Source organism: Helicoverpa armigera, chromosome 13 (assembly GCF_030705265.1).
Source record: "Helicoverpa armigera isolate CAAS_96S chromosome 13, ASM3070526v1, whole genome shotgun sequence".
Lineage (NCBI taxonomy): Eukaryota > Metazoa > Arthropoda > Insecta > Lepidoptera > Noctuidae > Helicoverpa > Helicoverpa armigera.
This window is the reverse complement of record NC_087132.1, coordinates 7,681,262-7,706,513: the sequence shown is the minus strand read 5'-3', so window position 1 is coordinate 7,706,513 and position 25,252 is coordinate 7,681,262. Positions and strand designations below refer to the sequence as shown.

Genomic DNA, 25,252 nt, shown 5'->3' with positions numbered 1-25,252 from the left:
ATTAAAAGTTTTGATGTCAGGACGCGATAGACCAGCAATATAGTTAAGAGTTGCTTGCTTGATTACATTATCCAAATTGGAAGAAGTGCAGAAATGACTATTTAAAGTGTCTAAACTAATCGAGTTAGGTAGGTCTAAATGTCGCGATTTGCCAATACCGAGGGTTCCGAGGAACTTCCAGATATTAGCAGAAGAAGAAGTAGAGATATTGTTTAGTATATGGCGGCGTTTGGCGTTACGTATCATAAGATTACACCGATTCCTTGCAGTTTTAAATTGAGCCCAATTTTCGTCCGTACGGTCCCTCTTAAACTTCCTGAACGCACGATCCCTCCTACGCATTGCTATCTTAATAAGCTCGGTCATCCACGGTGCTGGTGGACGTTTTACTCTAACTCTCTTAACGGGTGCATGGAGATCATACAAAACGTTCACCCGGTTGTTAAAAATTTCAAGCTTATCATTAACTGAGTCAGCTTCTATCAATGGAGTCCAGTCAATTTCAGCAGCATCATTGAGAAGCTGATCTACGTTCATACGTGCAAAGCAACGCCTATGCAGAACCTTAGGCTTGGACTTAGGAGGTTTAAGGATGTAGGAGAGGAAAATTAGGTCGTGATGAGAAAAACCAGGAGCAATAAATTGACCATGAGAGGAAACAAGGGAAAGGTCGGAAGTAAGGATTAAATCCAGCCAGGAATCATCACCTACTGTAGATCGGTGAGTTGCCTGCAAGGGCAAAATGTGTAAACTAGATGATTCCACAAGATGAAGGAGTTTACGGGATCGAGGAGAATTAGGAGCAAGGAGATTTGTATTGAAATCGCCCATGATGATATAATGTGCATACTCTGAACCTATCGATTCTAAAACCGATTCAAAACAGTGAAGTAGTCGACAGAAGGGGGGCAATAAACAACACCAACGACGGCTTTAGCTCCTTTAACAGAAACCTCCAGAAAGAGGTATTCCGCACAAGCCTGATGACTAGGAGAGGCAGCCAGGGCTTTGTAAGAAAAGTCAGATCGAAGGTATATTGCCACGCCACCCCCTCTTCTACCAAGCCGATCATTCCGAATGAGAACATAACCAGGAAGGGGGTATGAGGTGGACAAGAGATTTGGTTTGAGCCAACTCTCGGAAATCAGAATGGCATGCACATTCATATTAGAAAAAGTCTCAAAGAGCTCACTGTAGTGACTAGCAACACTTTGAGCATTTATATGACACACGTTAAACAGCTTGTCCGATTGATTAAACTGTGTTCTCAGAGTATCCCCAAGCGTATCGGTTAAAGAACAAAAACTATCATCACCATCCAAGGATTCATTGGCAGAATGAAAACTGTCATTATCTGAATACATAAGTAATAAATAAAATATATATATAAAATTAATTTACAACAAAATATAATATAAAAAAAAAATTAACTCGAACAAATACCTTACAGTACTTTCTTAACTTCACCCGCCAGCTAACACCCATAGAACATGATAAGAAAAATTAACGTTATGCTTGAACTATACTACTATAAAATTATGATTATATAACAAAAAAAAAAAAAACACAAAAAGCAAATGATAACGAACATACAAAAAAATAATAAAAATAAAAATCAACATGATGCAGTCTGTCTCAGACACAATTTCTGAACGAAATAAAAACCTTAATCTGTGCATGTTTGATTTTGACATTACGTGCGTGCAATACAGTGACAAGTGACAACGACATTACAATTTACATCAACACTGCAACACAAGATTTAATTCTGTGATCGATACATGCAATGATAGAATTAAAAAAAAAAAAAAAAGGTGCATTTTAATTACCTAGTGAGGGTACAGAATTAAGAAGTACAAAAAGGACGAGAACAAACATGACCATGCAAAAAAAACTACTTTACTAAGAAAATCTAACCTAACAACTAGTAAGTACCTTCACTAATTTTATATATAAAAAAAAAGAGAATGAGATAAAATCGATATCCAAGAACTATTCATTACATACGGTGTTATTTGCATTCCAGAAGGTCTCAAGCAGTCGACGAGGGCGAAGACTTAGTGGGGTACTTGTCCAGGAGCGGCTTTAACTCGTCCATCGAAGTAATCTTGTGGCGAGTTCCGTCTGAGGCCTTAACAACAATCACGCCGTCCTGCGTCCAACATGACCGCATTCCTTATTTAGTGATTGCATGATCGTAATTTTAATAGCAGATCATGACTGAAAGAAACTACAAGCAAGAGGGCCTTTTAAAAGTCATAAAAGCTGTAAATCAAGGGGCCACACACACCATCAGATGCAGCAAGAAAATTTAAAACGCCGTGTTGAGACAACTTTAATGAAATGGTGACACAAAACCGACCATTATCCCTGTATATATATACTGTAGAAATGAACCCAAGGAGAATCTTCGGTTCTGTGCTAAAGTATTGCTAACTATGGAGGAAAACTACTTGGGCTATTTCGTTGGGATGTTAGTGGATTAGGATATAGGAAACTATAGAAACTATGGCACCTGGAAAAAATCGGAAGAATCCCTCTCAAGTATGAACGCGGTTCGATTCCAGGTCAGGCAAGTACCAATGCAACTTTTCTAAGTTTGTATGTACTTTCTAAATATATCCTGCAATGACACCAATGACTGTGTTTCGATGGCACGTTAAACTGTAGGTCCCGGCTGTCATTGAACATCCTTGGCAGTCGTTATGGGTAGTCAAAAGCCAGTAAATCTCACACCAGTCTAACCAAGGGGTATTGGGTTGCCTGGGTAACTGGGTTGAGGAGGTCAGATAGGCAGTCGCTTCTTGTAAAGCACTGGTACTGAACTGAATCGGTTAGACTGGAAGCCGACCCCAACATAGTTGGGAAAAAGGCTGATGATGATGAGGAACTATGGCACTTGCCGATGACAATGTATAAAATACATGTTAAAATGGCAGGTATAGACTCGCCACCTCACTTACTGGGCCCCCGGGAATCAGTCGCTAAATCGCAACAAGAGGGCAACAGGTACATGAGCAGCTGAAGGATGAGGATATCTCGGCGGACTTTAAACGCAGATCACGCGCTCCCTGTGGGTCCAGCATCACCGGCCCACCCGCCACTTACCACGAGGCATCTACCTTCCGAGCAGGGCTGCTAACCCTGCTCTGGCGACTCCACTCTGGTCGGCCAATGAAGGCAAGCCAAGAGGCGGGAGACCTTCACTCCAGCAGGCCGGAGATGGGGGACAGTATACTCTCCCCGAGCACTCGGATATACATATAGCCCCGGGTCGCTACTCCCCGTCATCCGCCTCAGATGCAGTGTGGGGCTTATTAGATATTATTATTACTGGATTTGAACGGTTAGTTGTACCTAATCATATTTTATTTTTTGATTGATACCTTTAAGACAGTAGAAAGTTTGAACTGTCTATAGAGATTTTTGCAAATGGTACTTAGCATGCGCTAAGCAGTTCAGAAGTTTTGATGAAGGACAACCTTACCTACATATCTATGAATGTTAGTAATTATTTCGCGGAAAGCTATAAATGATTGTGGCTTTTATTTTTTGTGAATACTAATTATTTTATTTTACAATTTAAATATTTTAAAAGTAATTATTTTACTAGTGCTACATATGCACATGACTGCATGGTTATTGTGATTAAGAAATATAACATATATTTTATAGACTGGTTTTGTGATTCCAAGCGTTTGATAGATAGGAATATAAATTTAAATGCAACTAGATGTATCTGTTTTATTGAATATCTGCTCTTCTAACAGATTATGACCTGCTATTCTAAATAGGAATTTGGTTTTTTATCTATATACCTATCTAATGTTAAGTGTAAACAAATTCAAGCACATAAAATTTTTTAATAACTTGAACCTTATGTTCAAGAGCAGAGAGTTTACATTAGCATTAAAAGTTGACGAGTACTGGGAATATTTGACGAGTATCCGTACAAATCAGACGACTATTGGTACAAATCGCCCTTTTTTTACTTTTGCCTTAATAAGTATATAAACCCATCAAAATGATTAAAAAAACATTAGTTATTTAGAATAATGAATAAATACTCTATCACGTCATGCAAAAATTTTCATTTTTTATTAAATATTTAACACACAATAGCGCTTCAAAGTCAGTGATTTCCGAAATCCGACGACTATTGGTACGTTTACCTTATTGACTCACCTAAATATTAATCTGAGAATTTTCAGTCAAGTACAACGGAGTGGTAAACAAAATTTGAATTTCATGAAACAAACACCTAATTATACCTACACCGGTGTCTAACAAACAAATGTGAACATTAATCAAAACAATGCTGATCATTAAGAAGCCATGGCTTTTCTCAGCCTCTAATTATTTTTGTGTTATATTTTAAAAAAAACCGGCCAAGTGCGAGTCGGACTCGTGCACGAAGGGTTCCGTAAATTACAGTTAAATCAACCTATCTCAAAAACTATAAGAGATACTTTGATCAAACCAAAAATCGTTGAAAGAGTTAATTAGCATGCATCACCTCTATTTTTTTTAGAATTTTATACCCCGTAGTTATAAAAATAGAGGGGGGGGGACATACTTTTTACGACTTTGAGAGCTGATATCTCAAAAACCGTTCACTTTAAGAAAAATGTTTTTTAGAAAACTTTATATCATTTTAAAAGACCTTTCCATTGATACCCCACACGGGTATGTACATCGAAAAAAAAAATTTCATCCCTCAGTTACATGTATGGGGGGCCCCACCCCCAATTCTTTTTTTTACTATTTAGTGTCATATTTTTGTAGCGGTTCATACAACACATATTCCCATCAAATTTCATCACTGTAGTACTTATAGTTTCCGAGTAAATCGGCTGTGACAGACGGACAGACGGACAGACGGACAGACGGACAGACGGACAGACGGACATGACGAAACTATAAGGGTTCCGTTTTTGCCATTTTGGCTACGGAACCCTAAAAACCTCCAAAAGTTATTGTTGGTCGTTACTCATCTTAGTAATAAGTGTCAAAATGATTTATTTCTTGCTCACTTATTGGGGAACAGCTTTCCATTTTCTTATTTTCATCTGTTTGAGCCGCTAGTTTTTCTCTCGGATATTTTTCCTAAAACCGATTATTTGGCAAACCGAACGACAGGCTTAGACGAATAATTGAATGTCGTGCGAAGTAACATGCTGACGTGTGAGTGATGAAAAATTATTTTAACCGTTTGCATCATTATTCAATGAGAAGAAAACTGGCAGACGTCGTGAACCACATTTTGTTGTGGTGTAATCCGCATTTCATTTTTCTTCCTTGAAAATTCTGCTACCAAGCAGAAATGTGCCAATCTGACCTAATCATCATATCATTATGCATGATGGAACTCATACATGCGGTGGAAGCCGTGAATTGTCACCTGCTATAATGAAAATCGATAAAATAATTGCAGTATTCGACGGGATTACCTGCAAAACTGATCGTAATTAGGCTGCGATAACAGTGCTTCAGGCACAAGCCTGTATTATATCATCGTTCGATCCATTCCAATCCAACTGGGAACGGAACTTGTCATTGCAATTGACATTTAATTAGCATATGTCATGATCTCAGGATGCAATCCAAATAATACGAGCGTCTATTAGCTGTATAATGTGTAATTATATAATGATTGGGATATATAGGACCACATTGAAATTACGTAAATTAATGCCCCAAAAGTCAGTGTGAATAGCAAGCCATGGGCTTTCCCATTAATAGTCTGAGATTTATTTCCCATAGCTTCTGTTCGGCCCGCCTTATTGAAAGACTCTTTGATTGGGGAAGTTGGAGAATGTTTCATTCATTATTTTGATGGCTTCACTGTCAAAAGCAAATTAGGCAATTAAGGAGAGTATTCACTGATTTATTTTATTGATGGCTGCTTCTTTGCTGAAATGAAATCGAGAAGCGCGATGCCTAGGACTGCGAAAGTTTTATAGGGTTTTCTGACAATATCAATAAGAGAATTCTTAAAGTAACTTCTGTAAGATTTTGTTTCTGAAAAGGAGTTGGTTTATTGGAAGAAATTGGTATGGCAACACAAGGATGCCTATTCGCTTTTGTTGTAATTATGTGTTTGTAATTTGTCTCTTTATACATCGAAGTAAAATTAACAGCAGAGGTAATTAACGGCCAGTTATCACGCTTGACACACTCCACGCAGGTACATAATTACAGATACGTAGGTGGTACCATAACGTGTCAAGCCTCTCATGAAATATATTTGTTTAGACAGGCATGCCTTCCATTAAGGAAATATAATATTTTGTGATCTTCCTTATACTATGCGGTTCATTAATATACGCTTAACGTCAAGTGACGAGGGATTAATTTATGCATTAACATATTCGTACCTAGTTTTATGCCCGAAAATCTTTGACGTTAATTAATTGAGAAACGTGTATGAATATTTCAGAAAAACATTGTGAATCTCGGTAAAATATTTGGTATATATTTTCATCTACAGTCGTTAAATTCGTTAGTTCATAGTAACTGCTTCGTCTGAGCGCTTTAAGAGCTTATCCTCCGTTCGCGAGCTGTAAAGACCATCTGCTGCCAACATTTATCAAACAAAAAACTACTCTTTTAATTGTAAATTACGGTTGTAATTGCAGTAAATGATCGTTCTCTCAGTGCTAAGCGCGATTATAGTCGCTTTAAATTCAAAAGGGATTTTATTGCAGATAGCAAATTAGATACTGTTGAGTTCATATTTCTTTATTTCCTCAACTGTAAATGAGGGAAAGATATTTAGCGATAGTTACTCATTTTATAAAAGCGTTTACCAGAAAAGTATTGAACATGAAGGTACGTCTGTATTACCTAGTTTACATAACAAAGTTCAGTGACTAAGCTGTCTGCTACTGAAGGTTATTTAACTATTAACCCCTAACTGAAGACCCATAACTAATTTCATAATACATTAAACACGCATATAATGGCTTAAAAACCTCACTGTCTGGTCATCATAGCTCATTCTAGGTCTCTAGGCATTTACATGCTATGTACATAGGTTAGGTCATCGCCCTACTACCGGGCACTCCTCTATATGCCTCCACTCCCCTCGCGACACGACCAATTACTTAGTACATTACCATCATAAAAGTAATAAACGTATGCCATTTGGAATAAAACCTAAAAACTAGTTTTGTGTGTAAACGAATCGCGTTTTTCGTTGAAATTAAATTATTATATGACATGTCGATTCCAAAACTAGACGGATACCTGTGGGAAATATTTAGTTTTTATGTAAATTCGATCTCGATCACCTTTTTTGTCCCGTGTACATATGTAATAAATAGTCCTTGCGCCTAATAATTTCTGTATTACAACAAATAAATAAATATTGGCTATGTTATTCAGCTATGCCGTGCTCCTTAAATATTATAGGTATGCTTCCAGAAATTGTTATATTTGCGTACATTTATGATTAAACAATTAAAACCTGAATAACAATTTTCTGAAATACAAAATGGTTATAAAGCACCTCGCTTCCAATTAAAATTAAACTGCAAGAATGTAATATTATTTTAATTAATTGAAATATTGTGCTTAACTAAAATAAACATAAGTTTAAATGGTTTAAATACTTGCAATGCAGGCACCGTGGAAGTTACCGAGGCGACTGGACGAAGTTTTGACTGACCGGAATTTGTGCACACAACAAGTTTCGTTATTCATAGTTCCGAGTCACATCAGTGTTTAAGACCTCTTTATAATTGTGCTACAATGTTTAAGCAACGTTTTTGAAAAGTTACCTACTTACCTACACTGAAATATTCAACTAGCACTATTGAGTGTTTTTTTCCGAATACAAGAAGATTCTAAAATAGACTCTTACGCGCAAAAAAAATATATTTACATTTGGTATCTAGAGGAAGCATGGATACATACTTTTACACATGCGCAACTAAGCTTTAGAAAGAATCAGACAATTTTACTGATATTATACTACTATTATTATACTACTGATATTATTATAACAGTGTTATCTATCATATTAAATTTTATTTTTATTTTAATTTCAGTACGGCCAGATGAAGAGTTACCAGAGCCGACTCTTCGCATCATGGCGAGGTCAACGGTCTACAACGTGGGTGAAACCAAAGCCATCTTTTGTAAAGGACAAAATCTAATAGAGGTACGTATCTAAAACCATTTGTTCTAACTTCTATGGATAATGTTAAACAATAAACTGGAAGAAGCCCTTTCAAATCTAGTGAATATTATAGTGAATATTATAAATAGATACATACTATGGCCTAATACAATCAAAAGTACAGTCAACGTCTTGTTTATAAATTACGACTAGAAACTTTTATAGCCTTTGATAGTATAGTTTATTTTCTTACTAATTAGCCAATGATCTACCAACATATGAGTAGCTAATAGTTTAGTAGGTAATGTATGTATTTAGTGCAAAAGATAAGTAGGAAAACACCCAGTCTAATCATCATCAAAAATTCCTTCCAGCCTATTCAATGGTTGTCCCCCTCGGGCAAAGTAGTCGAGGAGCGATCTACCAAGAATAGCAGAGTGTTCGTGGAACGCAAGACTGAGGATGATGGAGTCCTGGTACCCCTCATCATTCATCGCATCAAGATCAGTGATGGAGGCAACTGGACCTGCAAAGCTGGCAATCTTTCTGAAACGAAAGAGTTTATTGTTGGAGGTAAAAATATTTTTCCTATTTACTTAAAATCTTTTTTGCCACAAAGCCGGATTTCGATTTTCGACATGAGAAATGTAATACAGCCGGTTTTCGATTTCAAAGAATCCATACAATTTAATTTTAGTACTAGGCATGATTTTTTTGCACTGCGAATTGATAAAAAGCTGATAGGTACTCTATAAAATCAAAGACGAAATGCATCGAAATATAAATAAAATACCCCGATTAACATTTTACTGTTTGAGGAGCCTGGAGACTTTCGTATACCTGAGCTATAGTAGCTATTGAATAACCCCTCAGCTCAAGCAAGAAACCTACACCAACGCATATTTTCTTTTTTAAACATTTCACTATTTAATTTCCAGAGAAAGTAAACATTGCCGACAAGAATGTCACCCTGGAAGGCGAGGAGGGCAAGTCAGTGAAGTTGACTTGCGAAGCCAACGGATATCCTCTGCCAGTCGTCGTCTGGTACAAGGATAAGCAGCAAATTAGAGGTAAAATTATAGTAAAAATCCTGGGTAATCAATTAATACATTTGAAGTTAAAATGTCGAGATGAAAAATGTAAAACTTACAAAAAGTGCCCCGTTTCACCAATCTGCTTTGTGGACCAGAAATAAACCAATGGAAATATATTTGTTAAAATATGTATCACTTATTTTCAAAATTATAAATTAAACCGTTAGTACAAAAGACAATTAAAATTTTCAATAATTGGTAACCACATAAAACACAGTTGAATAAACAATTTCAAAGGCTATTTTATAATTAGTAGCTAACCATTTAGTATTATTTTGTTTTTCACCGCAATAGAAAACAAATCGTTATTTGAATAAATATTTCTGGTCACCCGGTCATTAAACAATTTATTTTCTACTAATATGCGGTCTGTTTTCTTTTTCAGATAAAGATGAGCCCAAGAAGTATTCAATCAAGCAAGACAACACGTTAGAAATTAAGAAACTCAATCACGCCGATGTTGGCCTTTACGTGTGCAAAGTCAGGCAAAAAGCCTTGTCCCACTACACTGAAAAGACTGTCCATCTTTCTGTACAACGTAAGTAACATAAACAACCTGCGTAATGTTCCAACAACACCAAAACGTCTTTTGTAGTCGACAGCTGCTAGTTTTGATAGAATTTTTGTACTGACTGACAGCAACTGTCAACTGTTTTAAGAAACGATGAGACCTTATTGGTATGTTACAGTTACATTAAAGCCATTTAAAGTAACATAATATTAAGACTTAATGAAAGGTAGATAGATCGAAAAAATATTTCAATATTATTTTATTAATATTACAAAATATTTATGCATAAAGTAATGTGAAATGTTGAGACCGTTATTACATATGTTTTTCATGATGTGAAAAGTGTTAATCAGAAGCGTGCTTTGATCCTACAAAAAATAAACATCAATTTACGGATTGCAATATTCTGAACGATTGATTAAAAGATAATTCTCAACTGAAAAGTTTTCAGCTCGTGATAACAGTTTTCATTTGCACAAATTGTAGCCAATCTTGCAATGAAAAATGGTTTTTGCATATTTCAATGAAAAATTGTATTTGTATATTGAGTGCTAATTTATTTATGTTTCGATTTACAACATTATTTTTTTATTGTACAATAGAATGCATGAAATTCTCTTTTTATGACAAATAAAAATATTTTTTCAGATAAACCAATTTTGTACAACATTGACACTCAAATGATTTACACGAACCAAAAATACAAGACTGAAGAGGTTTACGCTATTTTAAATGATACGTAAGTATAATTTAGCTACAATTTATTTAAAAAATACCTATTCAAATCTATCTGAATATTTCTGAACACAAACCAGCAATTGGTTACTCGCTAGTATATCGCAGAGCCATTGAATTCGTGGCAGTACAATAAAAGACAACATAAGACCTTAGAATCTTATGAAAAGAGCGTGATTTTCATCATTTATGACTAATTTCACGTAAAATGTACTTAATTCTGAGGTAAAATGCATTTTCTGTTGCAGCAAAAACGTGACTTGCAGTGCCATTGCCAACCCCCCACCTACCTACAGATGGTACAGGAGAAACAACGGATTCGATGGCGACCCAATCTCCGATCCCGATACGGTAAGAAAACAGCTTCATCCATATGCACTATTGTTAGTGCTACGAGTATAATATGCACAGCATAGGTATGCATGAGCGTTGGCTTATCTCCTTATATGAGAACAGCCACCGAGGCGGATTAGCGAGGAGGACATCATCATTAGTGATCGCCATTCTTTGCTACCTTTTTGGTAGATCACGCATTACTGTGTCTGCCACGGGGGGGCGGGCGCTATCATAACCTAACAGGTTTCTCTGTTTAATCATTTCTTTCATACCGGGTGATGAACCCATTTCTGGCACACTCATTAAAAGGGAAAATGGAATAAATCTCACCATTCAGATTGGAACAATTGCGAATCTTAAAAGCAATCTTTAACTTGTTGTTTTATAACAAGACCCTTTATTAAGAGCTTTCCTTCCAGGTGATCACTTCTGAAGATGGCACCAACTCCGTGCTTATCCTGAGAATTAGGGAGGAGAGCGACTATGGTGAATACAGATGCTCCGCTAGCAATACCAAGGGCTCCGAATCCATCATCTTCCACATTAACCCTGGTTCCAGGCCTGAGCCTCCAGATTCCGTAAGTTTATCCTGAAGAATTGGATTATCACCTATTGATGCCATTTTGGTTTAAAGCAGTTTGAAAATAACTAAGTTTGAAACAATATATCAGTACTTAAGTATAGTGAGAAGACGGTTTTATAGAAATGAAACTTATTACGACACTTAGAATCTTTTTTTGGTTATGGTCAAACATTAGGTAGTTATTGTTTCTTTTTTTGGATAATAGGTCAGTAAAAGATTGGTGCTATTTATTAATGTCTTACAGGTCAACCTGGTTGGCGCCAATACCACTGATCTTACTTTCAACGTGACTTGTTCAACTTGCATCTTCGCAACTGGTGATGAAGTTTCGTTGGACCCAAAGAACCTGACGGTTATTGGTAAGTATACTCCTTAACTTGTAAATATAACTTTTAAATATACCAGAAAATATAAATTGACTGGGTGCATGTACTTGCCAAACTTCCTAAATTGTAGCTTGCCCAAGATACTAGTTTGGGACGTATTGTCAAACGCTTGAATCACGTTTTGAAATATACATGTATAATATTTTTATTTTGTATGTTTCAGGATACATCTTCCAGCTCGCCGTTGCGAAAGAGGGCTACCCAGTAGACTGGGATGGCGCAGCAGAATATCGTCTGGATGTCGAAGATCCTGATAGTAAGTAACACTGCTTCGGTCTTTTTAACAGACTCTATTCATTATTCGAAAGAAAAGTGAATTTTTAAATGCGCAAAATGAAACCAGCCATAGATATAGTACGTGTTTATAACCTCTTTTTCATGTTTTTTTCCAGATACTCTGTTCACAGTAGGATCTCTATCGAACAGCACGGTTTACCACGTCCGCGTGCGCACACGCAACGCCGCGGGTAACTCGGAATGGCTGGAGACAGCTGACGCAAAAACGACGGACGACGCGATCAGGCTCACAGCTGCCTTCACCCTCATTATCGCAGCCATATTAGTGCATCTTTATTAAAAAAAAGCTTCTGGTTGACGTGGGGATTTTTTTTTAATTCGTGGTATATGTATAAAGAGGTTCTATGGTGATATTTTCGGCTAGGTTTTTGATAAGTTTCGTTGCAGGTGAGCGCCGAAAATATGTTGAAAAATGTTTGTTTTAAAGTGCGGAAAAATCAGTGTTAATGTTATGCTTTATTGGTTACTATAGAATATTTACTTCATGTTGATATTATATTAGAAACTTTAAACTGTTTCAATGTATGTTATTTGGTTTCTATAAATTGAAAGAAAAGTCATCGAAAGTGAAATGTGATCGGTGTTTTTGTTATCAGAAATTATTTAAAAACTCCGTAATAATTGATGCCAAATATTAAGCCAAATCGTTGAATTGATTTTTAAACCTAATTTTAAGTCACTATCCCCATGACATTCCAAAGTAAATGTAGATAGATAATGTTTAATTTAAAACAAAAATAATTGTCTATTATTGAAGTTTAAAATAATTAAGTGTTCAATTTCTCTTACCAAATATTTAAACAGCCTGAAGTTATAATTTTAATAGGTAACATTACGTATTTAATAAATATATGTGTACATGAAGTGTAACTAATTTACATAGGATGGCCGCTCTCGCTTATTTTATTTGCAATGAAAAGAGCGCGTATATTATTATATAAACATGTATAGTATATTGCTGTGATTTGCTTATGTACATGTTTGTAAGAGTGACATAATTGAGTCATATATAAAAAACACATTGTTTAAGCTCTAATGATCAAACACGTGATGCGTATTTATTTTTGTCAGAAAACGTCTAACGTTTCCTACTTAACGCTTATTTTGAAAAGACATTTTTTATTAAAAGTTGCGATCACATCGATACACTTATATTTTGATTATTTCACATTGTTTTTAATTTTCATCTAAATGTTCAATCTAATGCGGCAAAAGCACCCATTTTGCAGCTTGTCACTTGTAAATACAATTATATAAAAATATTATATGAATAATTATTTAGCTCTGCATAAAATAATGTAGTTTTAAGTTATCGCATTCATGTTAAAGGGTTAAAGTGTACTTTTGGAGCTAAGTTTATTTTACATCTATATTTAAATTTATATAAATCTTTGCCTACTTATATAACTAGTTACACTTATATAAAGTGATGTCCACTGATTTAGAAAGTATAAGTAGGTTTCTAACCCTAAAAAGGGGTGTGTTCAAAGCCTACTATAACCCTATTACTAACGTATGAAATTGTAGAATTGCAAGTCCCTTCTATTCGTTCATAGCTCTGTAGCGCAAACGAGAGACTTCTATGTATTTCATATGACTAGTAATTGCGTAGTTCTATGAATTAGCTTCAAAAGTACATACATAGGTATGTGTAGCTGGAACTGATACATGCACTACGGTCTATGTACGAGTAGATAAATACAGTTAAGTAAAATTTAAGTTATCGTCGTTGTTAGAATAAGTTTAATTTTTAAAGTCGAATAAATCGAATCCTTAACATTATAAACTATGACAATATTTATGCAGGTACTATTTTGATTCGAAATATTAACGATTCATTTTTCGAATTTTACATTCCAACTTACTAATACCTATCCTAACCTTAACCAATCGGTCAATTTTTATTGCATAAGTCACAGTTTTACCATGTTCTAGCAGGAAGACTGATTATTCTATTGTATATTTGTTTTCCTTTGTATCGCTTCTTTAGGTGAAACATAGATAGGATTATCTTAAATGATGTACTGGAGATAATCGATTTGAAATGTCAATCTTTGAGATTGATTGTATGAAAACATGAATGACATGAATCCCTATTGACATTTTCATTGCGCGTGACACGATAAGAATTTTATTGAATGTACCATTGAATATTACTTGCAAAGTTAGCTTAAGAAGCTTGGTATCACTAAAGTTAAGGGATCCTTTGGGCTTCATGCCCATGCTGCAGTGTCGTAAAAACGCGGCATTTACATAAAATTTATAAGTAGTTGAAGAAAAATCATTGTTTTATAAAATGTTTATTGCCGTTTGTACCTAATGTACCACTCTGGTAATTTCTACTATGTACATACATGATATTGTCGGCTAATGAGTTTCATATACACTAATTGTTATGTTAATTACACTGGTGTTTCTGCCCCTAATAAAATGGTTTATAAACATTTAATTTGTGTTTCTAATTTATCAAATGAATAACATTTCTTATAAACAATACCTTTTATTTGCATTAAAGAAATATGAACACACTGAACATTAAAATATTCGAACACATTATTATGAAATAAATAACATAAATGGTGGCAGTATTATAATTTCATTACTTAATATAGTATTTACAAAGTAATTCATATGACTTCACGTCTTTGAAATTTCCTTTATCAATAAATAATATAAACAATTCTTTTCAAACGTAACATCTATTTAAACTTTACTGCCATATCAACTCTCTTCAAATAAAATAAAAATGACATATGACGTAACTACGCTACGTATTATAAAAACATTTGCATCCGTAAGTCTACTTAACCAATCTCATAGCAAACATACAAACAAAAGAAACTACAAATATACCACCAGCAAAGAAAATGCCGTAGAAAGTAGCGTCATTCATATTCTCTTCATTACTGCCTACTTCTGGTTCAGCATCCGGGTCTTCCGTAGTGGAATCTTCCTCTTCAGAACCGGTGGAAACCAGCACTATATCAGACCAGGGTGATTCACCAACCTCGTTGGTTACTCGCAATCGGATCCAATATGCTGTGTCCGGGTCTAATTCTTCCAATGCTACTATGATACCTGCCAAAGTGTACATATTTATTAACTTTGTTGTGCATTCCATTTGAGAAATGATGAAAACTTAAAAAAAATAAGTAAAAAATTACAAAATCTTCCTGTCTGTCTGCCTGTCTTTAGAGCTAACAAAAAACACCTATTGAATACTGAATATCATAAAGTTGCGGTTGGTTCATTGTGATTTATTTTTTAAAACTTTATTATATACTTTCATTCATATACTCTCGGATACATATACTTTCATTTACATATTACTTTCATATACATAATACTTTATCCTATACTTTAGGCTCTCTAAAGCAGTTTTGTATGGTTGTAACTTCGTATGAAAATGAATAAGGACTCTTACCTCCAATTTCGGGATCGATAGTTTCTCCTAAAAATTTCACTTCAACCTGCTTACTTTTCTTCCACGACGCTTCTTTGGGAGGGAATATTTTCCTGCCCATGTCAGTTTGTTCTATATGTTGTATCTCCAACGCTGGAATTATTCATATAAATTAAAATACATACCATGAAATTGCGGCAGTTCTTTGAAACGAGAATTTTATATACGTCACTTGTAATTATACAGTAACTCGTTTTATTGAATTTGAATAGAGGTTTTGGACTCTTTAATCAGGGTTTATTTATAACAGAGTAAACGACTACTCTACCTTATTAAGTATGGTTAAATCATAATAATAATTTAAAAGCAGGCAAACTTACCGTTAATTGGGAACTGTACTTCTTCATACCACGTTACATTCAAATTAACTGAATTTGCTGTAGCGTTAAACAAGCTCACCTGAAAATTAATATTTAATGTATTTTACTTATATGCATACATAAACTAATCATTTAAATAGTAGATAATTATTGGAATGTATATAAACGGCTGACACAGCGCACTGCACGCCTACAAAAACTTTAAGAGCAAAGGCACGCACATGGTACTAACTAAGAATATTTAAACTTGTAATAAAAGTCCACAATTTATAAGAGACCACAATACTCACTTCATTAGGCTTATTAGGTTTCTCCATTTTCATTAAAACAAAATACTTTTCCGAGTCGCCATGCTCATTGCTAGCCACACACTTGTACCTATTATAAAACGTAGTCTTGTTGGCTACCACGGTCAAAACGGCTGAACCCTCGTCTGAGATCTTCACTTGTTTCTTGTCGTATTCGTACAAAATGTCATCTTTTAGATCCTGGAACCATCTGTATGTGGGAGCCGGGTGGCCGTTGGCAACGCATTCTATTTCGACTCTGGAAAAATTGAGTAGAAATCATTTTAGCCAGATGAATACGTAATTAGTAATGGTAGATCTATGTAGGTAGTGTTGTACTCTTTGCTGGTTTCAAAAATAACCTTAGGTACAGTAGGTACTATAGTTGGAAAAATATTTTCCGTTAACTTGTGAAGATATTTTTAATGGTTCAAAATGGGATCTCCAAAAAAGATGATTAGATTTGCCAAGTACATTCACATATCCTTCTTACTGAGCATGTCCTTTACTAGCTCTTCAATGCTCTCCAAATATTTATTAAAAGAAGTAAAAACGTGATGGCAACGTCTGACTAAATAGACGACACATTAATATACACGTGATCTAATTGTTGACAATACACTTTTAATGAAATTCCAAATGGGTATTGAACTACTTGACTTTTAAAGTTATTCGTAGAGAAATCAAACTCAGCCTATTAGAATTTCACAAACAAGGTCTTTGAAGTACTGAAATTACTTTAATAATTGTTTCACTCGACCTTTTGCATAATCATGTTAATTATAATCATCGGTGGAAAGATAAGTTATGGAGATTATGAGAATGGTTTTAATATTGTTTAATATATGTAGGTACCTAATTTTAGGTTATCTATCTTTAACCCTGACTATTACACGATTGCCATGGTAAGTTATAAAAATAATTAAACTATTATTATGTTAATAGGTATACAGTAAGAAGAGCATTAATTTATTTCTTGAGGGGCTTACTCTTGATTGGTCTTGCCATAAACCAACTTCGTTTTATTGCCATCTTCAAATATTGGAGGATCTGGAAATTAATACACATATTAAGGTTTAGGTACATATATATGGAAGAAGATTATATTAAGCAAACATTAATAACTGATAACATAACAGTATTCATTTGTCCATGAACTTTCTCAACTATACTATCTGCTTTCAATGCGTTGATGATTGATTTTGGAAATTGACTTGTATAATGTGCCTCGAATAGGTCGAATAGGCGCATCGTAGGAAAAACTTGTTTTCAAAAAAAAAATACAATACTTAATTACAACTTAACTATTAGTGTAAATTTCAACGTATTAAATGCTACTTACGATTCACATTCAGAGTGATATTGAACGTCTCCATATGGCTACAGTCTTCGCTTTGCGGGCTATCCTGGATGCTCAGACAGCCGTACACTCCACTGTCCTCTGGCTCCAGAGACGTGATGGTTAGTAGACCTTCGAAGCCTTGCATGTTGTACTTCGTCATCACTTTGTATTTGTCAGTGTCGTATTCATCTGTCAAATTGCAGGAAAGAGTTAGATCGCTGATCTTTAGAAATATTCGAATGCTGTTTGTTTGTTGATATCATCCTCCGAGCCTTTTTCCCAAACTATGTTGGGGTCGGCTTCCAGAGATAAGCTCATAAAAATATAACTTTCGGCTACATTTTTGATGTAGCTAAGAATAATCAATGGGTTTCAGGTAAAAGCAAGAATAGTTACCTGGGATATTTTAATACTTACTATCAGTACATGACACTCGACATTGAGTTAAAATTTTAGCAAAATCTTGTATAAGTGCATAAAAACGGTGTTTGAGAATCTTATTTTTTTAATTCTGCTTTACTTAAACTTGCAATGCGAGTTGTGTGTGAAATACATAGCAAACATCACAGTAGCAGGTATATTTTTAAATCAGATATAAAAAAATATTCTTTTATTTGTTCGTGATGTAGCATGAAACTTAGGGCATTGTTTAAACCCTAACAGCGACAGGCTAACATTTAAATGCATTTAGGTATTTGCACAAACGTTTAACATGCATCAACACGGTTCCACAATAAAAATGTTCATTGTTCTTTTCATACAACTTTTTGTTTTTGAATCATTTATTTTTACTAATTCAAGTAGATTCTTACAGGCATCAAAAACATTTTTTTTTTGTATTTTTTAAGTACTCAGGTAAACAAACTTCATACAAGGTTGTGATGAGAACAGCTCTCGAAGAAGCGAGAAGCTTGTCCCAAAAATACTATAAACATTGTGACCTTGAGAAAACATAATTTACAAAGTTACCTTTTTTTAAGATTACTTTTAATTATAATTAGCGTTTTGATAAACACTTTTCAAAAATGTATTTTATTTTAACATTTATTCTGTTTGATCTTCAAGTCTCTTGACACCTCTTGATGTTAAAACCTGCATACAATACAGTCATTTGAAAAATCTAATTAAAACTGTCTTTGTTATATTAAAAGTGGTATCACTCATCACATCGTAATAGTATTGTTTGTGCAGGTTTCCGAATAAATAAAATTGGCTTATTCTTTACTCGTTATTCAAGTAAAAGTTCATTGTCCTTTCTCCCTCAGTTGCAGAAAGATCCATTAAAAGTTAAGCTTCTTCAAATCTATTGCTGACTCTTTCTTTGTCAACGAGTTCAAAGTTAGCAATAGATTTCAGGCAGTTTTAATTTTTATGAATCTTAATGCAACTAATGGTCTGTTCTGTAAATATATAACAAACACAGTACCACTAATAGTAACTCCTTTCCAGACCCATGAGATCCTGGGTTCAGGATCACCCTTAGCTTGGCAAGACAATGTGATGGAGCGGCCTATGTCTGCTACCACCTCAGCAGGGGATTCACCAAAGTCCGAAGGTTCTGTGGACAAAGTATGAGATATCTGGTATAATAAAGAGGAAACATTTTTGTTCTTACCCTAGAAGGTCCGAAACTATACTTAATTGCTAGAAGCTGAACAATCCCCGAGTAACATAAAGCTACATTTTATCCGTGTACAGGTTCCACGAGACGCGGTTTAAGCGGCGGGAAAATAACTGGTTATTGGTATTGTTTCGAATCTTTTGTTGAAGCCCTTAGAATAATTTAAGGTCATTAATCCTTAAAATATTGAAAATTATGTGAATGGCATTTTAACAGCGACCGCCAGTGGTCAACTTGCGGAAACCACACAGACCATTTGCATGTGTGTTAAACGAGGCGTCAAAAAACATTTCCCTTTTTTGGGAAATCGATTCTTGGGAACTTACTAGCAGTCTCCAGATTATTGGTAGGTACTTTTAAATGGATTTGGGTTTGCGTATGAGAGTATTGTTAAGCGATTTGATGCTTTTTGTTGACTTATGTAAAGTTTACCTAAAGAGTTTATCTACCTAAGAATATTACATCTTTATAAATTTAACGTACTGGAAGCAGATTCATGCAAGGAGGTTTAGGCCTTACCATACACACCTAAACATATTACACAATCTACTGAATAATTTATAAATTATTTTGCCAGATATTCCACGTGGATGAAACGAGTGTCATCACCCCGGTACTCCTCTAAATTAAACTTATAAGTATTTTGTTTATTTTATACTTCAATTTGAAGAAGTGTTCTTATGACATCGCTTTTAAAATACCTGTCGATAATTTAGTTTTTTCTTTACATCATCGACTTAATTTACATACATACTTTAGCGTGTGTTCTATTAGTGTTTGCAACTACTTCAAAATACTGGTGTTTACAGTGAAATACATAGCAAATTAGTAAGTTAGTAAGCCATAATTATTTAATTGAAATGTTTGCTACATTATTAATATTACATGCTAGGTTAAAACTCCATGTCGTCCATGCAATAGTGAAATCCTCTGTTTACTTATAATTAAGCATTTCACTGTCCCAAAAAATAAGTTTGCTATTTGCCACTTAAATTCTTCATAATGAATTATTAGACAGAGTGAAAGTCATACGAATTTCCACAATCCAATGGAACGTTAGGGGTTGTCACTTGTGGCACATAAAATTACTGTTACAGACACGTTTTCTACCAAGATAAAAAGTGTATAAGACTAAAAAAGTTTCAGTCACTTCTGTCTCAATTCAGGAAACACTTACGGATGACTTAATTAAATCACATCTCTATAGATGACCCTAGGATTTCATTTTTCTATTTCCAATATGCGGCTTTATTCTTTTATAACTTTTATTATTAATAAAGAACACAATGTCATAATATGAATGACTAATCATTTTTACTTCACACCTTTTGAGTGCAATAACAAAAAAATGCTCAGACGTGCAAATAGCAGTGTGAATTTCAACGTGCTAATTAGAAATGAATAGGTCAGGAAATGAATTGCATATTTTTGCTAAAACCAAATGATAAGTACCAAGTGTAAAGAGTAATAAATAGGGTGAAATTTTATCAAAGTACCTATACAAACCTCATAAAAATGGTTTATTTGAGTGCATTCACAGTATCGAACACCAAAAGGGCGGTGGTTTGACAGGAGCTTTGCGAGTCAAAATCAAATCAAACAAGAATGTAAATTAAAGTTTATAACTAGAATAAATCAAGTTGACGACAAAGCATAAAAGTGTGAATTGACGGAAAACTCAAAAAGAAGGAAAGGAAGTAGGTATGCTAAAACCTAATCTTTATTCACACTTCGCATCTTCGGTCATGGTCGGGTCACATCAAATAAAGCAATAAACTACTTTATCATATAAAATTTTGAAAATAATGTCATATTACGTTGTACTCAAAATATGTTAAAAGTATTTAGTGTAACACTGATACCTACAGAGAATGTGGATGCTAGATCCGTCCTAATTTATTCGACAAAACTGTGCCACTAAACCAACACTAGGTATAACATAGATTCCAGTATCAATTTCATCATCATCAGCCTTTTTTAACATCCCGTTACTGGATGGCCTCGTCTCACAAAAAGAAGGATTGAGCGCATACCACCACACTTTCAAACTTTATAAAGAACTAGCGGTCGCCCGCAACTTAGTACGCGGAGGTTTTTGTATACAGAAATAATTACGAAAACTTAAAAAATATATACCACATCCTTCCTCGAGAGTCACCCAATCAAGTGGGGAAAACCGCTTAAACATCGGTGTGAATTTATCACGAACAGACAATGAGCCGCGGTGGGGGACTTTGTTTTACAATATCTAGATGTATAAAAGATTAAAAACTCACCAATAACACACAGTGACACATTCTTAACTAGATCTCCAGACTTGCACTGGTATACCCCGGTATCCTGTACCGCAGCTCTTGTGATAGTCAGCACTAGAGCCGGAGCTCGTCCCCTCATGGACTGCACGAAATGCTCCTGAGAGAATATCCGACCTCCTGGCATGCGTTTCACTGTGTAGCCATTCGGGTCTATCCATTCCACCTGGTGATGAAGGGAATATAGACGTGAAGTATTTGTTAAGTTAGTATCATTGGTAACCCGTAACAGAAGATTCATTTTACACACAGTGTTGCGTACTCAACCATACTTGAGTTGTTACATAATAAGCGGTTATCTGACCTATACAATATGTATATATATGTTTATACCTGTAATATGTATTTACCTGTAGAATTCAAAATTTTAGAACTTTCTGTGTGCCTCTAATTCATATTCATATTGTTTATCGCGGTAGAAAAAAATGGTTGTCACAACTATGAACTGTGCCGGTGGGCACAGCAAGCAATTTAAATGAAATGAAGGCGTTTTATGTTGTTTTATATTCATTTAATCAAAAGAGTAAAACATATTTTAAATTCGACTTGTTACAAAATCGTTTTTAAACTTACCCTCTGATTCCGATTGGACGCCTTGCAACTGATGGTTTTATGGCTTCCAACTTTCAAATAGTCATCGTCCCCATACGTGACGGGTTCCACCATCAAACTGTTTTCCACAGTTTTCAGACCGTACACTAAAATCACAAAGTTGAAGTACATAAATAGGGTAAAAAAGTAATAATTATAGAGACAAAAAACGATTAGATCACAATTTGAAGACTTTGATCAACCACTTATCGACTTGATTGACAAAAAAATAATTTCGATTATTATTTTTAATCATGCATTACGTAACCCAAGTTATATCATACATACCTGCCCTATAGAACATGTACACAAAAACGATCACATAGAAAACCCACTTCATTTCGAATAATTTCGTAATTCAAATTCAAAAAACGAACTTCAAATGACACATTGATTTTTTAAATTATAATTTTAACTATGGAACATCACTGGTTTACTCTTTTTTTGTTTTTTCGTGGTGGCGATCTCACGGCCTGGATGAAAGTGCGGTGCTCATGTTGGGCGCATACGCACCAATTAATTAGGTAATAGGAACAATTAATTTATTTTAATTGCCATTATTGTGTACAATGTCATCAGTGAGGAAGTCACACTTGCCGAGCAAAATTAAAAAGGTCACAATACTATGTCAAATATTTTGTATCCAGCTAATAATAGGTAAGTCCTAATTGTGAAGACTGCGTGTTTTTTGAACTTTTTAAATTATGTAATAGATACAGCCTTAATATTGATCATGGAAATATACCAGACTTTACCTGTAGGTCACTTATTTTAATTTAAAAACTAAAGGGTTCAAATATTGTGAGCCTAAAGTAGAATAGAGAGCAGAATCTTAAATCCTTGACTTATGTATTAACAATCTAAATGCAGATAACGCGGTATTTTGGGCTGCGGGTTGTTCAAAAGAGATACCGCGTCCCTGGTAAATAAAAGGCCCACGACGGAACACGACGGTTTCAGTAAGAGTCTGACACTCCCTTGCCGCTACTAATCCACAGCGGGATGATTTTTGACGTCGTTAAAAAAAGGTAATATATTTTTCAAAAATCGTAATTTTCTTTCAATACATAACTTATAATTTTATTAATGAGTCCTTGTAAGAGATACGCATATTGAAATTGAAAATAATTAATTTCATATCACAGGCAGGACGGAAGCAATTTTATCAATTGAAAGTCAATTCATATAAATACTTATAAGAAATACAGCGATAAGGGCCAATATCATATGTATTAATTATTAATTAACTTCTTCATCAAGAAATGTATATTGTACGTATATCACTTTATTATAAACAAAGGAGTAATTTTTATTATTATGTATATTATAATAATTATTATGCACGAGTACTTTAACTTTAGTTCACTGAGCTGTATATCGCTGGCGATTAACGCAAGTTAACTACTTACTTACATAATAATAACTATAGTAGAATATCAGCTGGCTACATATTTACATTTATTCTTTAACGGAATTATTACTATCCACAACATTGACTAGCAATTTCTTAGGCAGCTTTTCCACCGGACGAGTGCTATGGATGCGTTTGACATCCACAAATAATTTTCATTTGTCCCGGTGAACTGGGATTCTTCTAGCTATGTCTCTTATATTGAAGGATGGTGCTATGAATACCGCTACATAACTTAGCATCCATGTAAATTAAGTCTCATTTCCGAAGTACAATACGGCGTTGAATATGTTTTTATTTTTTCATTTCTAGAAATAAATGAACTTCTGTAAATAGCTTGAGCTTACTAAATAAGATGAGAGTGGCTCTAAGACAATTTTATTATATACCTACTATCTAAGTACCAATTAGCTCCGATACAGCAATGGCACATTGGACTAGAACAATCTAAGTACCCGCGCAGGTTAATGACTCCATGTCATCATAAATGTGACACACTTTTGCAATGCGTGCATAATACTGCACTTCGGTAACGCATGCAATTCTAAACCTTGTCCAAACATGAGTTAACAAAAAACACATTACTCAAAAAATATTTAAAGACGAATTACATTAATTTTGAAATCAGACATCACATTTAACCCTGAGCCAGTTAAAAGGATAAAAAATCTATCACTATCTTCCTCAATTTTATTGCAATCAATAAAAATAATGACTCAATGTTGTCATCATCTGACGCGCGTATTATCAAAAATTAAACATTCGAATGGATCTTCGACATTCCCTAAATAACAATATGGCATACGTCAGCAATGAAATCTTCCGAAAGATATGATGCTGACTGAATATAAACTAAAGCATATGACGTCACTAAACGTCAGGAGTTCTTGTGAATACAAAAAAAAACTAAAACATTGTCGCTTTCATCCTTAGGTTAGGTTAAGAAGATACGTTTTAAAAAGTTTCTATTACTCACGAATTACCATAAATGTCACTGACGAGGCATTTAATTTTGATTTCTTGTATGTTAACGCTTGCCCAGTTACTTAATAATCATTATCTTTATTAAGGTCATAAAAAGTTCGCCCAGATAGACAAAAATTACTATCTAAAAAAAAATATTCGAGGAAGAAATGAATAGAGTAATGACACATCATTTGAAAGTTAATGTAGTTAAGAATTAATTAACACGTTTTAAATCGTATGATGTATTGTTTCATTGAGTACAAAACTATGCAAAATCATTTACGGCAGTACAGATCTTTAAACGATTTCACAATTGGGATCATCAAAAAGTTTAGAATGGCATTATTTTTTACTGTAACAAAGTCAATGTAATACAATATAGGTACCTACTGTGTCTAAATAATATCAGTGTCCGCTCTGAAACTGAAGTTACTCATGAATAATTTATATTTTATTTATATTCTTGACCTTTGGTACGCTTATGTCACATTCATGGATATTGGGCATGACGATATCATATTTTGCGACAATTTATACCATCCTGCAATATTTTGCGTATATACGAATCATGTAGCATTTTAGCACCTAGTAACCAAAAAGGTAGAAATCAAAAGATTTTCGTGGACTGTATTACAACTTGGGCCAGAAAAACTGCCGATGTCTATGAACAAAAAGAGTTCTATTTTTTACCAATCAATAATTTAGTAAAATACCTTTAGTACAAATTATCTTGCCACTAAAAAATATTGTGCCACCATAATTACAACTACTTATGTGTTACCTGAGCGAAATGTGATTCGTAAGCATTATGGGGCATGAGTAGCATGATTGCGTTTTTTTCTAATTTTTGATGACCATGTAGCATTACTCATAGT

General features: G+C 34.4%; 2 protein-coding genes across 2 annotated transcripts in view; one reads left to right on the top strand and one right to left on the bottom strand.

The window, feature by feature from the left end:
- The window catches only part of LOC110370681 (neural cell adhesion molecule 2), a 133,055-nt gene extending 118,542 nt beyond the window's left edge, over positions 1–14,513 (top strand). Inside the window, exons 2-11 of the mRNA XM_021326576.3 lie at positions 8,052–8,164; positions 8,497–8,695; positions 9,061–9,192; positions 9,602–9,754; positions 10,376–10,466; positions 10,711–10,813; positions 11,218–11,376; positions 11,626–11,740; positions 11,931–12,023; positions 12,160–14,513. Coding sequence (XP_021182251.3) covers positions 8,052–8,164; positions 8,497–8,695; positions 9,061–9,192; positions 9,602–9,754; positions 10,376–10,466; positions 10,711–10,813; positions 11,218–11,376; positions 11,626–11,740; positions 11,931–12,023; positions 12,160–12,344 — 1,343 coding nt within the window. The 3' untranslated portion in view covers positions 12,345–14,513. The remainder of the gene's footprint in view (positions 1–8,051; positions 8,165–8,496; positions 8,696–9,060; positions 9,193–9,601; positions 9,755–10,375; positions 10,467–10,710; positions 10,814–11,217; positions 11,377–11,625; positions 11,741–11,930; positions 12,024–12,159) is intronic.
- Positions 14,514–14,651: 138 nt separating this feature from the next.
- LOC110370680 (hemicentin-1) lies at positions 14,652–22,493 on the bottom strand. The gene is made up of 10 exons (XM_021326575.3): positions 22,289–22,493; positions 21,983–22,107; positions 21,374–21,575; positions 18,903–19,034; positions 17,477–17,665; positions 17,124–17,184; positions 16,138–16,393; positions 15,848–15,926; positions 15,489–15,620; positions 14,652–15,142 (listed from the first exon to the last, which is right to left on the bottom strand). Exons 1-10 carry the CDS (start codon positions 22,338–22,340, stop codon positions 14,865–14,867), a joined length of 1,506 nt encoding a protein of 501 aa, XP_021182250.3. The 5' UTR covers positions 22,341–22,493; the 3' UTR covers positions 14,652–14,864.
- Between the last annotated feature and the right edge of the window lie 2,759 nt (positions 22,494–25,252).